Genomic DNA, 18,333 nt, shown 5'->3' on the forward strand with positions numbered 1-18,333 from the left:
CTAAGAACCTTATTCTCAAACACCGTTAATCTCTGTTCCTCTCTCAAAGTGAGAGTCCAAGTTTCACAACCATACAGAACAACCGGTAATATAACTATTTTATAAATTCTAACTTTCAGATTCTGACAGCAGACTAGATGACAAAAGCTTCTCAACCGAAAAATAATACGCATTTCCCATATTTATTCTGTGTTTAATATCCTCCCGAGTGTGTATTATTTTTGTTAAAATTGGGAATGTAAAACACAAAATTGTAAAAGCTTCTGATCTGCCGTAGTTAATATGCAAGCACTAGGTCATAACATCATACACTACCACATTTTCTTAGTCCGTAATTCAATTTTTAGTGGTAGGATTGCAATATTCACTATTACTGTTATCATATAAATATTATTATTAATCTCTTTCATTATTGCATTACTATTAGTTTATATTAATTTAGTTTCTGTAAGTTGTCAGTATTGACTGCATCGAGGTGAATGACTCGCTGTCTGCAGCCCCTCACACAAACGACTTTCACTTTTCTGAATTCCCTTCCACAGCCTCACCCCTACCCACCCCAGCCACCCCTAACCCACTACCTGCTACTTCGACCAGTGCCCTGTTAAAATCGTCTTTCAGCTCGCATCCTAACACTTTAAAAGTAGCCCACATAAATTCTCAAAGCCTTCTCTGTCATTTCAATGAAGTTCAGTCTTTTTTCTCTCCTTTGTCTCTTCACGCTATTCTTATCTCTGAAACGTGGTTGAAGCCTTCCCTATCATCTTCTCTAGTAAGTTTAGATAATTACACCCTCTGTAGAAATGACCGAATTGGTAAACGCGGAGGTGGTGTTGCGATATATGTGCGATCGGACTTACCGTTTAAAATTGTCTACCAGTCTTCGAATGAAGTCTTAGAACATCCTGAATATCTATTCATCGAAGTCGGTGCAAGCAACAAAAAGTGCCTCCTTGGAGTTGTATACAAACCCCCTAAATCAGGATTCTTAAGTGATCTTGAAACACCTTTGCTTAATCTTGTGCCTCACTATGACCATACTGTTATTTTAGGCGATTTCAATACAAACTTATTAAATTCAAGTAATTACGCTACAGTTCAACTTAAGAACATGTTTGAGTCTTACAATATATCCATCCTTCCTTCCGCAGCTACCCACCACACCCAGGAATCGGAGACACTTCTTGACATTATTGCCACGACTAATCCTCAGTTAGCATTAACGAATGGACAACTACCAGCGCCGGGTATCTCAGCACACGACATAATATTTCTAGAATATTCCTTGTATTGTCCAAAATATAAACCTCACATCACATCATACCGTGACTTGAAGCATATTGAGCATGATAAATTAATCAACGATGCACTTAGCCTGCCTTGGACTGAAGTGTGGAATTTACCAGACATTGACGACAAAATCGAAAAATTTAACGACCTAGTAATCCAGTTATACGATAAACACGCACCCTTGAAAACCAGACGAGTTGGTAGACGCCCTGCGCCTTGGATGTGCGATGCCATAAAATTACTCATGACAGACAGAGACACTGCTTATCGTAAATACAGACGGAGCAAGGACGAATTAGATTTTAATACTTACAAAGTTTTAAGAAATAAATGTAATCAAGCAGTAAGAAATGCTAAATTACGCCATGCACATTCCCTTATTATACCTTCGGTCAGTGCGAAAGAATTGTGGCGTAACCTTAATAACCTGGGTCTAACAAAAGCAAAGCCTCGGGTAGATAACATCAACTTGTCACTCAATAGCCTAAATGAACATTTCGTCACTGCTCCACCTGAACCATTACATAAAAAAGAGACTCTTGAATTTCTCAGATCTTGCCCCCAACCTGTATGGGATAAATTCTTCTTTAAATACATTAACCCGACTGACGTAATGAAGACGCTGCGATGTATGAAATCTAAAGCCCAAGGTGTAGACAATATAAATATCACTCTCCTGTATAAAATAATAGATGTGATTCTGCCGACCGTCACCCATATATTCAATGCATCTATTATGACTGGGTCCTACCCCTCACTCTGGAAAATGGCATTAGTGAAACCTTTACCTAAATCTAACACACCTTCTACAGTAAACCAATACAGACCGATATCAATTCTTCCCACTCTTTCAAAAGCATTAGAACATATTGTACACGGACAACTTACGAACTATCTCGACGAACACAAACTCCTCGATGACTATCAATCGGGTTTTAGGCATGGACACAGCACTACTACAGCCCTACTTAAAGTGACCGAGGACATCCGTGAAGCTATGGATAGGGGTGAAGTAACGGCACTAACTCTTCTCGATTTCAGCAATGCCTTTGGTTCTGTTGATATCGACTTGCTTCTTGCAAAGATGAAAACTTTGCACCTATCAGACAATACCTTGAGCTGGATGGACTCCTACCTACGGGACCGCCAACAGTGTGTTTCACTTGATAATCAATTCTCCCAATGGCGATACACAAAGGCGGGAGTGCCGCAGGGCTCCGTATTAGGACCACTACTTTTCTCTATCTACATTAATGACGTATCAAAGAACTTACAGTATTGCCGATATCACCTCTATGCCGACGACCTACAACTTTACATACATTCCAGACCCAATACGATCAATGAATCGATTGACAAGTTAAATTGTGACCTAGCCACTGTCTCCACTTGGGCGGCCAATTTCGGACTCGCACTTAACCCAAGTAAGACTCAAGCCATAATTATTGGACATAAGCGTGTAGTTAACTCCCTTAATAACAGTAATCTTTCAGTTGTTACCCTTAACAACACGCTAATCCCTTATTCATCTGTCGTAAAAAATCTTGGCTTCTTTTTTGATAATAATCTAAGTTGGAATTTTCAAGTTAAAGAAACGATAAAGAAAATCTGTTCCTCCTTTCACTCTTTGAGTCGCTTGAGAAACTTCTTGCCCCAGCAACTAAAACTTACCCTAGTACAAACCCTAGTAATGCCGCACTTCGATTATTGTGACGTTTTGTTAAGTGATCTAAGTTCTGAACTGTCAGTCAAGTTACAGCGAGCTCAGAATATGTGCATCAGATACGTGTGCAACATCCGACGATATGATCACATATCACCGTCCTTCGCAAGTCTCTCGTGGCTCCGACTTAAAGAACGCAGAACTTTACACTCTTTGTCTTTACTCTTTCGAATTCTGCACACCTCAACACCAAATTACCTTTCGTCTCGTTTCTCTTATCTATACTCTAACCACGACGTAAATACCAGATCACTTATCTGTGGCACGCTAAATATACCTCTTCATAGAACATCTTGTTATTCCTCATCTTTTACAATATCCACCTCGCGTCAATGGAATTCCTTGTCACAAAGTATTAGGGGCTGCAAGACAACAAACACCTTTAAGAACAGCTTAAAAGATAACCTTATTAGCATTTCACTCCAATCATACTGATTTAAAATATTACTGACTACACTGTTGCTTTTTTTCTTTAGACATCATCCTGATTGTGCTGCATTTTCAAAATTGTCTCATAATAATCTCTTTCTATTATCTAATATAATTTGAAATATATTAACATTCTATGTATTTTAGTTTAATTCTGCTACCCAGTTTATTTCAGTGTTTAATTAATAGTTCATAGTATTTTGTTGTTTAATTCGTAAATAACTCTTGTATACATGTAACTCTCATCTAAATCAATTTGTTGAATTCTTTGTAAGTTCATGCATATGTATATACACTTTTTGCTGGTTGTGTGGAAGAGAAGGCCTTACGGCCTTAACTCTGCCAGCTAAAATAAATCATTATTATTATTATTATTATTATTATTATTATTATTATATATATATTTGTTGCTGTTGCTCCAAGATATTTGAATTTTTCTATCTCTTCGAAGGATAAATCTACAATTTTTATATTTCCATTTCGTAGAATATTCTGATCACGAGACATAATCATATATTTCGTCTTTTCGGGGTTTACTTCCAAACCTATTGCTTTACTTGCTTCAAATAAAATTTCCGTGCTTTCCCTAATCGTTTGTGGATATTCTCCTAACATATTCACATCATCCGCATAGACAAGAAGCTGGCGTAACCCGTTCAATTCCAAACCCTCTGTGTTATCCTTAACTTTCCTAATGGCATAGTCTAGATTATTATTATTATTATTATTATTATTATTATTATTATTATTATTATTATTATTATTATTATTATTATTATGTTGTGCGACCGTCACTCAGGTCGCACAGGTTGCTAACCAGATGGCTACTGCGATCGACTTCTGCTCCTACTTATCAGGATTTCTGACACCACCATTTTACTCAACAATGGAAACGATTTTTATTGGAAGAGTTGGAGCACTCAGGATACTGTAGGAAACTACATGGTTACTAAACTTTGTCTGAATTGATTACAATGAAAACTCTACTTGATTTATTATGAGTTTACACAATGTACATGAAAGTTACTTACAAGATATTTCATTGGATGAAGCTGACGCCATGCCACTACGGATTTTCACTTCCAAGTCTCTCGATTCACATTTCGTAGAATCTCCTCACCAACACTTTTTATGTTTCGTTATCGATTTCCCGCCCCGGGTACCGACCACGCCATCCACCAGGTGATTTTACGTGCTTACAGATGTCGTCTTAATCAAACATCTATTATATTTAATTCGATTCAATGCAATATAGTGATAAGTCGCTTTAATGAGACTACGCGTAAGAAAAGAGTTCGAACAATGCGTGATATAATTTAACCATTAAAATGCATGCTTTGTTCTACTGGACCAATGCGATTAGTCCAGCAATGATCTGTGGCGTAAGAATACTTTTATCGTAGCCAGTGATTTACCACACGCGCGACAAACTCTATAACGCTGGCTAAGCATCTATTTACTTTGCAAGCTGGGATTGCATTGCGCGTCTTAACCGTGTATTCCGCTGACACTGTTCCTGTTTCAAATTTAATACTCCACAGGAAATCATGCTACAGGGCGTTCTTTAGCCCAGGGGCATAACAATTATTATTATTATTATTATTATTATTATTATTATTATTATTATTATTATATCATAAAAAATATCAAATATCTTGGAGCAACAGTAACAAATATAAATGACACTCGGGAGGAAATTAAACGCAGAATAAATATGGGAAATGCGTGTTATTATTCGGTTGAGACGTTCTTATCATCCAGTCTGCTGTCCAAAAATCTGAAAGTTAGAATTTATAAAAGTTATATTACCGGTTCTTCTGTATGGTTGTGAAACTTGGACTCTCACTCTGAGAGAGGAACATTGGTTCAGGGTGTTTGAGAATAAGGTGCTTAGGAAAATATTTGGGGCTAAGCGGGATGAAGTTACAGGAGAATGGAGAAAGTTACACAACACAGAACTGCACGCATTGTATTCTTCACCTGACATAATTAGGAACATTAAATCCAGACGTTTGAGATGGGCAGGGCATGTAGCACGTATGGGCGAATCCAGAAATGCATATAGAGTGTTAGTTGGGAGACCGGAGGGAAAAAGACCTTTAGGGAGGCCGAGACGTAGATGGGAGGATAATATTAAAATGGATTTGAGGGAGGTGGGATATGATGATAGAGACTGGATTAATGTTGCACAGGTTAGGGACCGCTGGCGGGCTTATGTGAGGGCGGCAATGAACCTTCGGGTTCCTTAAAAGCCATTTGTAAGTAAGTAATAATAATAATAATAATAATAATAATAATAATAATAATAATAATAATATTCATTAATACTATACACTTGAGCTACATTAGGCATTGCAGCCCGAAAGAGCAGAAGCTCGTGCTCGGGCGCAGTTCAGATCAGTTATACAAAATATATCACAAAATTACGAGAGTTCATTGAGCACAATCACATTAATAAATGGTAAAATACATACAGCATGTAATAACAGGGTCTATATACAAATAGAAAATACAGAAGTACATGAATATTAGAGTAACAATTTTAACTCAATTAGCTTAAACAATTAAATAATTAATCTGATTTGTTTCTTAAATCTATGTGTGTTAAGTGTACTTAGCTCAGGGTAAGCTCTAATTAATGTATTATATATTTTGGGTCCAAAATTTCTGCTGTGTTTTAATCCAGCAGTTGTGTGGCATTTGGGAGTATTTAGAAAGAAACTGTAGTTTTGTCTCGTCTGGTATTCATGAGGATCCTATTTAAATTTATTGTGGTTTTTATGGAAGTAAATCAGCAATTTTTGTTTATAAATTTGTTCTAGATTTGATACGCCAAATTCCTGAAAAATTAATTTTGTTGGGTAATCAAAAGGTTTATATAGACAAATTTTGATAATTCTTTTTTGGAGCAGATTTAAAGGACGGAGAGTCGATTTTGCCATTCCTCCCCAACCTAAAATACCATACTGAATTATTGATTGAAACAGAGCTAAGTACACAGTACGCAGAACATAAACAGGTAAATAAGAGCGTAGAATGGAAAATTTGTGGATTGTTTTACGCAATCTGTTACACAGAAAGGAGATATGTTTATCCCATTTTAAATGTTGGTCAATAATAATGCCTAAATATTTAACTTGTGAGGATATACTCAAAGCGTTACATGAGCAAGTAGGTAGGTTACAATCATGTATAGTTATACTTATATTATTATTTATTTCTAGTTGCTCAAGGCCATGTGATGTTAATGAAAATGGTATTAATTTTGTTTTAGAAACGTTCAAAGAAAGTAAGTGAGCATCCAGCCATTCTTTAATAATATTAATACCACTGTTAGAATTTTGATAAGTTTCATTCCAACTCGAACCGCTAAATATAACCACAGTATCATCAGCATAAGAATACAGAGTACCAGAATATTTCTCAATGTCAATTTTAAGTAAATCGTTGATATATATTAAAAACAAAACAGGACCTAAAATCGTCCCCTGAGGTACAAGTATTATTATTATTATAACGACGTTGGTGAAGACGACAGAAGGTAGCGCGTGTGGTGAGCAATTACGTCTCCGCACGCCCATATAAATTTATCCGGGACATGAATTATGAGCATTTAAAGCGAGGGGTGCTTGTTGGTCCCCAGCCCTGTGACTTTGGGTTTTAATTACACTCTTTTTATTGAACAATCACTACAAAAGGGAAGTAGTTGTCTTGTAATCCCGGGAGTAGTACACTGTAAACAAAACTAGACGAAAGAGACGAATAGCAAACTGGTCTTCATGGAAGTAACATGCCCTGCATTTTAAAAACGTGGGTGCCGCGTGACTGGGGACGCCGGAGGACGGGATGTGGGGGAGTTTTAGTGCCGTCATTGAGGACTTGTTCGCCTCGCTCCCTTCCTGCGCTTGATGTCTCTGGAGCGGTTTGGTGGGACGATGGGGAAGGGGGCATATGCAAGGGGGAGAGCGACGGCGCACTGGCGCTCTGCATCCAGGCGCCTGTCCCGACTGCGAACGCTTTTTGGTACAGGAAAGATTCTTCGCTGCCTTCAGTGCCGTCGGATCGTGAGTGCGGGCCTCACAGGTGGAAGCAGTAGACCGGAGTGACGTTTTTAATCAGGGAAGTTGTTCCAGTTTCGTTAGGTTCATTTAAAAGCATTGTTATGATCGAGAGGCGTTGACCGATCGCGCCCTCTATTAAGCGATACAGTAGCCGTGGGTGGGTGATCGATGTGAGGATGCTGCCTCTGCGATGGGGGAGCCAACAGAGGGATACGACCTATTTTACATATCCAATTGTTAAGTGGAAGTGGTACCCGCCGCCGCCGCAAGAGTGAACTCGATGTCTGTGCCCATTGGATTAATTCCCGGCACTTTTATTTATTGCCTTTTATAGTGATTCAGCTTGTGAACAAATAGCCCGTCTGCTGCAAGACGAGTTGGAGCCATGGCGCGCCAGATTAGCATAAACAGCCTAATGTCACTATCGGGATGTCTCGAGACAATAGCAAGGAGGAATAAGGTAGGCATATGGACGAAACCAGCTTTTGCTGTAGGAAACGGTTGAATTATGATATCCATAATATTTGTTGTAATTAGAGCTCGGATGTTAGGCAAAATGCCTTTTTCAAACTGAGTGTATTTATTTATTTATTTATTTATTTATTATTTTGCTAATAATTGTAACATAAATTATAAAATATACAGAGAAACTTTAGCTCGCCCCTGAGAGTATGAAACACCTATTAGAGATAAACACGTTTCCACACATTTGGGAACGATAGGCCCAATTTTTATTTTCCCTTTTTTAACTCCCGTTGCCTATTTTAAGGTGAAATGCCTTTTTTTTTTAGCCTTTTTACGTCGTTATTGTACATTTTAATGCATTTAAAACAGCGGTGACCAAAACTCGAGCTGCAGAGATTACATGCGACAGACAGTCTATGAAGTAAGTAGACGGAGGAAAGGTACTTGGCATGAAAACTACAACCAGTGGTGGTTCCTATACTAACATCTTCATCAATCCCGCGAAAAAAAATCTCAAGCTTTGCTGTATCAGTAATGTCACTGCTGTCATCAAGAGTCGGTGAATAATATACGATTTTTCTTGCTTCTTTTTTAAACTTCCTCTTGAATATAATCAGGAATTTCCTATATTCTTCTCTCGATACTTGGTCGAGAAATTCGTGTTTTTTTTTTAAATTCAAAACTTCTTATGGAGAAGTTATTTAAGCTATTTCAATCATTACTCTTTTGAGAGCACGAGATATTTCAAACCCCATTAGGTAGCTGACTTCCTTACATTTATTTATCTAATCTTTCTCTTCCTGTCAATTCCCGACGTTTAACAGTTCGTTGGCACATAATATTGAATCAATTTTTCTACAATATTTTTTATTAAATGAATAAATAATAAATAGTTACCCTCATGTAAAGATTAAGAAGATTAAAATGGAGATAAAACCTAATAATTTTATCCTTCTAGGGAGAAGATCTAAAAATATCAATATTCATGCACGTACAGGAGAATTATAGAAACACATACTTAGTGGTCAGTAATAATAATAATAATAATAATAATAATAATAATAATAATAATAATACATTATTGAGCGTGGAAATTAATGTTTCTATATACTCCTAACTGAACTGTTGAGCAAAGTAAACACAATACATTTTCTCCGACAGAACAACAAAAAAGTTCTCCTTCTCATTCTTCAGGGAACCGCCTTTTACTTCTTGTAGAGACAAAGTTTGTAGAGCGACATGATACCGCCACTGCTTACCTTCAGTACGTGAATGAAAAACACAGCAATGTAGAGGAAAGTCCTCGTACCTGTTTGAATGTCTGAGATTACACGATGTAATCACGACACCCACTTTGGTCACCGCTGGACTAGAGAAATAATGTCGAAATAAACGTGACTCGCTATGGGGAAAAAATAAATAGGCCTATATACATAAATTAAATTAAAAATAAATGCATTCACGTATTTTATACGTCACTATAATTGGTCGGAGTTACGCAACAAGAAACCAACCGACAAAAATCTGTTTTCGAAATATTCACCATTGAAGTGAATGTGGTTATTTATTCAACATTTTGTACAAGAAGTATTGTAACGATCATAGTATTACAAAAAAAATGCCACAAATAATAATAAAAAAGGCTAACCGATTTTTATTAACAGACCAGCAGTTTATTTATTATTGCAAAGCAAAATATAAATATTTTTTTTGCAATAAAAGAATTTGCTTATAAATGTCAATGGAGTGGAGATATCGTATACTTGATTTTTTTCTGAGTTAAATAAAGTCAACAACAGATTTATGCAAATATCTCCATTTTTTTTCAAATTGTCGGTTGGTCTATTATTGTATAACTCCGTTCACTTTGATCTGCAATTTTATAAATATGCTTGCAGTACTAAAACATTTTTAAATATTATACATTAGCTATCTTAAACTGTATGAATTCGAGGACCTTTTTCATGTGATGTGCATTTTGCCAGACTTCTTATCATTTTAACTTTATAGTTTACTTTTGCTTAGACTAAAATAAGAACATTATTTTATATATTGTTATTGTTTAGTCAACTGTCTGAAGATAGGTTTGAACCTCATAAGTGACACCAATAAGGTGTCACTCATAAGGCAACTAAGCCAAGAGATACATGGGGTAGAGTGGCCAATTTCCTTCCCCCTCCATTGCATACATCGCTGGCTAGTTAACTTATTGCACTAGTCATACTTCAGATGTATACACACTATTGTTCTTCCTCAGAAACGTATTGTCAAGTAAAATGTACTGCCCGGTAATAAAGGGTGCGTCAGAAAGAACGGATGGATTTCAAACTATCGATACGCAACGAGGAGAGAGATATAGTGAGGGGGACCACGACTGTTGGGTCAGCCATAGAATGCAGTTTCAGTTGAGAATATGGTGTTGGTCTGGTGTACAACGTGCTTTCATCGTAGAGACATTTTTGAAAAATGAAGAGTCTGTGATCGCCACTCAGGACTCATTTCGACATCGGATGTCAAGCTAGGATTCCAACTCGGAATACAATTTTGCGGTGGGTGGCTTCATTTCGTATCACAGGTTCAACATTAAAGAAGAAATCACCTGGACGAAATTCTATTGCACTGAGATTGTCTGAGGCTACGGTAAGATCTCGCGCCCTGCGACTTCTTTCTTTGGGACCATTTGAAGGCGTAAGTTTGTAAACATCGATCACATACACTGGACGAACTGAAGACAGCGATTCGTGAAGAAATCGTGGCAATTGCACCAGCTATGACTGTGAAAGTGATGGCGAACATCAGAAAACGCCTCGATGCCTGTATTGAAAGCCAAGGACATCATATGGATAATGTTGTTTTACATAAATAAACTGCATGTATTGGTGAATACGTTGATAACAATAAATTTTTGATTTGATGAATCTTTACAATTTTCTTGCCATGTGAAATCCACCCGTTCTTTCTGACGCACCCTGTACAAACTGCTGATGTACATATCAACCAGAACCTCAATCGGAGGTAATTTTATGTAGGCCTATATAGGCTATTTATTTTTCAGTGAACAAATTATTGTAAACTCAAGCAAAAATTAGCTTTATTAATAATATAAATTTTTGTGAAAATTAAGATGGCATGGTACTCTGTTATATTTTCCATAATGAAATAGCAAATCATTTGTGGATCTCCAACTAATAGCTCTCGAACCCTCAGGGGTCCACGGACCACAGTTTAAGAATTACTGCTTTACATCTTTCTCCTTCGTTATTATTTTAAAATTAAAAATACTGTACTGAACTGTGGTAAATATTGAAATACAGAGTAAAATACTGTAATGCGTAGTAATTAAAATACATGCAATACAATTAAAAACTTGGGTTGAAGAAATCTGCAGTATTTTGCATTCTCATTTATTATGAATCATTAACAATAATTGAATCCTCTAGATTCAAAACCCCCTAAAGACAATTTTGTCCTAGTTGAGTTATGCCTACATATTGCTTGCTAAGAATGATTTCTAAAGATTTATATAGTTTGAATTCAAAAAACCACTGAATTTAAAGCAAAAGGTTTGTTAAAAGTCACTGTTAGGTTGAAAATATCCTCTATTTGCCATCAGTTACTGTCAAAATGCTCAATTTGTGAAAGTAGGTATAGAGGATTTTGAATCTATAGGATACAATTCTTCCTTAACCAAACTAAATTCACTGCACACATCAGCTTTATTCTACCACTCTCGATTTGTTTAATAACATTTACTTTATCTTCCACACCACACTCAGAAATTTTCTTTTCAATGCATCTTGCTGCAATGTACTGTGTGTAACACCTGTTTAGGAACTGAATGTTAATTGAACGTCCGGATAACAGTACGATACAGACCGCGTCACCGTTTTTGGCGTGTGAAATAAGTAATAGGAACGTTAAGTACGAGTGTTTTACCTTTTACGCAGTCAATCTGACAACTGTGTTTGGCAAATGGCTGATGTGACGTGTATAGGAAGTGGTACTATTCTCAGCTGCACTAGCAAAATGCTCACAAACTGGACACTATACTCTAGGACATACGCCAAAACGCTGGCGACAACTTGGTCTGCTATTGTTTGTAACACATTCCACCCTCTTTTCTTGGAATTCCAATTCTTGACTCATAAAATTCTCTTGTTACAAGAACTGAAAATGGTATCGTTCACTAATGACATTACCGGTTAATATCTACGAATTTCTTTCAATTATAGTCTTTGTTCAATGTACGTAGAACATGAATTTTTAACAATTTACACTGTTTTTAAATGTCGCTGTAAAGAAATTGGTTATTAAAATTGTGTCGTTATAAGAGTAATAATTCACGTTGTTGAATACAGTTAAAATTGTACTTCTCAATTACTATATAGGCCCAGGTCTATTTATACTTATTTATACAATGCATATCAATTTTAATCGTAGATGATGTAGTTTATAATAATTGGTTCAAACGTAGAGAATCCTACAAACCTTTTGAGTGATATAAACGAACTGGAGAAGTTAACTTTGCAGAAGCGATTTGATGTTGTCATATATTCATCGTTACATTAATTTCGGCAGTGTCAACATCATGTATTTACTTTAAATGTTAACCTTTCCCTGACCTCGTGTCTGAAAATTTTAATGCAAACAACAATATTTGTATGTGTATATCATAATTAGCTTTCCCTCCATCCTCCTATCCCATCTACATTGTTTGCCACTTAAATGTCGCATTTTGGGAGAAGTGAGTTTATTTGCGTTAATGAAGTTTCATGGTTCAGGTAAAATTTCTTGTTTATCACAGCCCGAAGATTAAGGTTTGGCGTAGAAAGCATTTTATTATACAGAGTGTAAGGGGTATATGTGCCATTATTTTCACTGATGATTGTTCATGTCATAAGAAAGAAAAAAATGTCCTTTCATTTTTTTTAATTGCAATATTTAACTAATTATTAAAGTTTACAATATTAGACGTTTGGCAACGTTGCTGGATGGGGAGGAAGGAGTTTACAAGTACACGGTACAGCTCAAGCGGATACAGACATATCGGTACAAAACAGATGCTCTGTTCTAAAGCAGGGGCGGACAGCAAATACAAACTTTCAATCTCATTAATAGAAGTTTATGGTAAATTTCCATTTTATTTAAAAATATTGGCAATATTGGTCCATTTCTTTATTCTACGTCTAAAAAATAAACAATAATGGTTTACTGCACAAAATCACACGAACTTTTTTTAAATGCAATATTTTAATCTCTCCCGCTTCCTTAAATCAGTACCATTTTTAAAGAAATTTCTGTATGTGTGAATTTCGAAACGAGGTTAGAGACTCCTAGTTTCTAATAATCGTTGAGAAACTGCTACAAAAGTTCGCCTATTAGGTAACTTCATTGCTAAAAACATTGACGGTACATCTTCTTGCCTCAATTGAATTACGACGACTTTCTCCATAAATTAATAACTAGGGAACGGAATTTGGAGTAGTAAAAGCTAGTATTGGCATCTACACAGCCATTTGTTTACAACCCTTTATACCAAGTCCTCCCCTCCATGACATACTCGCACCTCTCTGCACGTCAACAACAGGTGAACGGGACAGTTGTCGCATAAGAACTTCAACATGCAGGTTTGCAGTTCAGAGTAGTGAAGTGCAGGTACAATGCCGAAAGTGAAACCAACTAACAATACAAAATTGAAAGACTAGCCTGTATTTGTAAAGGCTCCAGATCGAGTATTAAAATTCAGGAAACAATTCCCTAAATTGTCGCTTCCCCCATGTCTAGTTCTTGAGAGCTGGGGGTCATGGTTAGAAGCTTGCAATTATTACTCACGTCACCTCAAATCTATGAAGAAAGTGTCCAGTCTTTCGATCTCGGTGACGCCGCTCGATTCAAATACGCCAGGAACTGCTAAATGATAGAAAAATCGAGAAAGAAGTCACGGATATTAAGACAAATTTTGGATATTTACCGGATGCCATTATTCAATTAGGAAAGTCAGGAGTGGAACTAGTTGAGCAAATAAATATGATGAGGACTATTTTAAATAAACTGAGTGCAGTAAAAGGTGAAATAGGAAAACGTGTTGGCGAAAAAATGAACAGAGGTTTGATTAAAAATGATGGGTACGGTATTCTTAGTCGGATTTCAGATGTACTAACAAGGATGTGTCCCAATGACATCATTCAACATGTGAATTTAATTGACGTATCTTGTTTCAAGTACTTTCCAATTGTCTCTCCTAGATGTAGAGCGGAGTTTTTCCATGTTAAAAAATTTCCTTCCTTGCAACAGAGCAAAGTTGTATTTTGAAAAATTGAAAATAATATTTACAATTTATTATAATAAGGCACTGCAGGAATAATTGTTTCATCAACAAAACATAGCATTAATTGAAAATGCCATTTCGTTTGGTTCTACATTTTGTTCAACATTTAATGATACTGTATTAGGCTATATTGTAAATATTGTAGTATATTGCATATATTTTAAATACTGTAGTAATTATACGTTGTATACATATTATCATATTTCATGATATTGTAAATAAAGGTTTTAATTTAACACGCTCCTGACAGAAAAACACACATATTCAGAGGCGAGTTCCATACAGAAGACAACTGTCTATCAGCCATCAATATGTCCACTGACAAGCGAAGATGCAGAGGTTGATATTTGTAATGTTGTTTATTGCTGTCTTGTCGCGTTGCCAAGAAAAGCACATATAGTTAAAAAAGGAATGCAGATTATTTATGTAGGTCACTATATGTCATTAAACTATTCCATTTGTTTATTCTGAAATACATTTATAGCACGTTGCGTGTAAGTTTGTATGAAGTGTACTGTACTAGTCCATGCTCTGTGAAGCAGCTCGCTTGACAGTCAGTGAGCTACGAATATCTATACTACGTTTCACCATTCTTTATAATACTCCAAATCCCTTTCCCTGTTAATAACATATGATATTCCTAAACTGTGAATGACATTGTAAGTTGTTTATCGAATACCTGGTACCGAACTGTCATCCGCTCTGCAGTAGAGCTATGGACAGGGAGCTTGAACTCAGCTGACATGTACGTACGTCTGTGCAGAGTACTGCCTGTTGAACACGTTGCCACGTCTCTCACGCCAGAATATTAACAAATTTAAGCATGCAATTTTATTTAATTTCACGAAAACGTAATAGAACACACAAATATTTATTTAAACTAATATTAACTCTTTGCTAGCTACACCTACTGATGTAATTGTTTTCGTAATTTTACTAACGATATAAGCAGCATAACGCTAATAAATTAAGAGAAGAATTTTTTTCTGGGTAAACTATCAAGTTTTGACCCTATATTGTAAGGACTTTTTTTCTGATCCTGTAGACCGTCGCCGACGACTGTGAAAAGGACGGCACTTATACCCCTTACACTCTGTAGGCCCTATATGAAGCTTATAAAAGTTACATTCTTGATGTGGAGATACGATCCCTAGGCTCTTATAGGCCTACTGCCTCTGAAGAAATTCGCCATTGATAAAAGGAGCGTGTCTGTTTATGATTGTATACTACAGGCTCCGCCAAGTCGAGTCAAGATCGCGAGAGGGAGTACAGGCCTACTTACGGCTTCCACTGCGGGCAGTACACTTGTACACTGCAGTATATCAGTGGTGGAACCTATCGAGGTCGCTTGGGGGCACCGGTGCACTGCATTTTGCACCAGGAATATTTATGTGCTAAAAACATGAACCTTAGCAATGTAATGGATGTTGTTATGCGAACAATTAATTTCATAAGGTCTAAAGGACTCAATCACAGGGACTTCAGGGCACTGCTTGATGGTATTAACAGTATGGAGATTTACTCTACCATACCGAGGTAAGGTGGTGAAATCGAAAAATTCTGGAACGTTTTCTCGCACTTAGAAATGAATCTGCCTTATTTATGGATGTACATGGGAAACCTGTTAGAAGTCTTGGACATGAAAGAATATATAAGAATAATGCAACAATTGTGCGAAGTTTCGAACGTAGATTTGAGGATATTAGAGATCTTGAACAACAATTTAAGATATTTGCAATATCTTTTTCAGTGAGTGTCCTGGATATTCCTGCTGAACTACAATTAGAAATACTTGATTTACAAAGCGATATTGAGCTAAAGGATAAGTATCAAAACAGAAAAAGTATTAACCATTTCTATACTTGTTTTCCACGAGAAAGGTTTTTCTAAACAGTACAATCTTGCTGCAAGAACGTTGTAAATGTTCGGGACAACCTACGTATGCGAAACACTGTTTTGTTTAATGAAGTTTACAAAGTCACGTCACAGAAACAACTAAGTGATGAACAATTGAAAGCATGTTTGCGATTGGCTGGTACTAAAACAATAGCTCCGAGAATTAAATAGCTGCTTACTAACAGAAAACTGCAAAAATCGCAGCGGATCTCTGATGTTTAAGAAAAAGTACTATTATTAGAGAATTGTATTTGAATAACAACGTTTGTACTGTTGTTTTATTTTGTTAATTGAATTGTATAGCAATGAGAAGAAGACAAACAGTATATTAATCTGTATAAAAGTATATATTTTGTTTTGTTTCATTATTGTGCAAACATGCAAAAATTTGTTTCGTATATAGTTAACTGTACAAAATTGTATAGAGTACTGTTTTTCAGTATAGTGCAATTAACAGTGAAAGCGTGCTTCAATTAAAAGCTGAAATTAATTTACATTCTTATCACAAATTTGGTTCACATACAAGTTCTTAGCTCCGCCACTGTGGAAGCAGCTACCTTTGCCCGCAGCCTTACGTCAGGGCTTGAGGGTTTGTACGTACGCACGAGAGTGTAGTCACTTGACGGTCCCTGCGTATAGCGTAGTACTTTGTAAACATGAGCAGGCATCTGATACCAGCGAGGGATGCAATGTATAAAGTTAGATCTGCCTCGATCCTGAAACTTCTTAGTATAATAACCTGTAAAATATTGACTCCACCTATGTTAATATTTATGGTAAATATATCATATAAATTTAGGCCTGATGTAAACAAAGAGGAGGATCTTCACATTCTATCCACTTCACAATTTGAGACGTATAGATGTGCGAATGTCTAGTTCGCATACAATCACGATAAAATAAAATTAATTTTTGCAGCTCATATTCTTCTCATGTGTCAATAATACTACAACAAAGACTCTTCATAGGCTCTATTTCTCACGATGAATATTGTGCTGTTCATAATTACAATGTTTAAAAATTCATAATGGGAAGTGTCAATTTTGGTGTGAATATTTTGATCACTGACGCACAATCCACGTCATATTTTAAACAACAATTTCGCATTATTATTATTATTATTATTATTATTATTATTATTATTATTATTATTATTATTATTATTATTTACTCCCCTTTACTATATTACATGCAGATTATCAAGTATTTCTGACTAACAACGAACATTGCAGACACAATTAGACTAAAAGAGGACAGTAGCAAGTAGTTACGTGATGGTTTTAAATTATAATGTAAATTCATGACACCAGAGAAAATGTAGGACACTGTAAAGCGCAATTAGGTGAGTTTCTAATTTTAAAACGATTTGAAGAACCCAATTGAAACGCAATGCTTGTGCTTCTTTATTCACGTAGGAGATTTGTTTATAGGAATATCAACACACGATGTAGTTCAGACATGATGTTTTTAAATTCTTGACAGGAGGTCTTTGTGGTAGTAATGCTTGTGACGACAATCTGGCCGATATTTAAATTACTAATTGGAAAAAGAAACTAAACCACTTAAGTAAAATAATCATAAACTTACATTAATATACGAGTACATAAACATTAGGCTTATATAAAGTAAATTGTATTTATTTGATATTAGATTATATGATCCGTTCAGAGCAAAAGTGGTGTAAGTCAAAATTGGGTAATGAGGTTTAAAGTAAAAATTCTGTAAAATACAATGCAAAGTAGCAATTAATATGTCCTTCGTGCTATCCACTGACTACTAATAGTTTAAATAAATTGAATATTAATTGCTACTTTGCGCTGTATTTTACAGAATGTTTACTTTAACCCTCATTACCCATTTTTGACTTACACTACTTCTGCTCTCAACGGCTCATATATAGGAAAGTTCAATAAAAAGCGTGTAAAAATTAAACTGGAAGTAGAGTATGCTGTACAGAACATTTTGAGATAGTGAACTTGTAGTCTGCGAAGTCAGATTAAGGAGATATGAGCTTAAACTTGACTGTCTCTATCGCTTACTGTTTTCCATACTATCTACATTTATTATTTATACACTTATTATTCACGTTTATTTAATTATTGTTTACATTTATTCACATTTTAAATTATTTTCATATGATT

The 18,333-nt window shown here is 35.8% G+C and overlaps 1 protein-coding gene across 2 annotated transcripts in view; it reads left to right on the forward strand.

The window, feature by feature from the left end:
- The window catches only part of LOC138692288 (uncharacterized), a 646,074-nt gene that overhangs the window by 425,263 nt on the left and 202,478 nt on the right, over window positions 1-18,333 (forward strand). Inside the window, exon 1 of one of the 2 annotated variants that reach the window (XM_069815470.1) lies at window positions 7,507-7,963. The exons of the other annotated variant lie outside the window; for it this stretch is intronic. Within the exon in view, the coding sequence (XP_069671571.1) occupies window positions 7,889-7,963 (75 nt within the window). The 5' untranslated portion in view covers window positions 7,507-7,888. Of the gene's footprint in view, window positions 1-7,506; window positions 7,964-18,333 lie in introns of those variants that run through there. 2 annotated transcript variants of the gene reach the window in all.

This window comes from Periplaneta americana, chromosome 16 (assembly GCF_040183065.1).
Source record: "Periplaneta americana isolate PAMFEO1 chromosome 16, P.americana_PAMFEO1_priV1, whole genome shotgun sequence".
NCBI classification, from domain to species: domain Eukaryota; kingdom Metazoa; phylum Arthropoda; class Insecta; order Blattodea; family Blattidae; genus Periplaneta; species Periplaneta americana.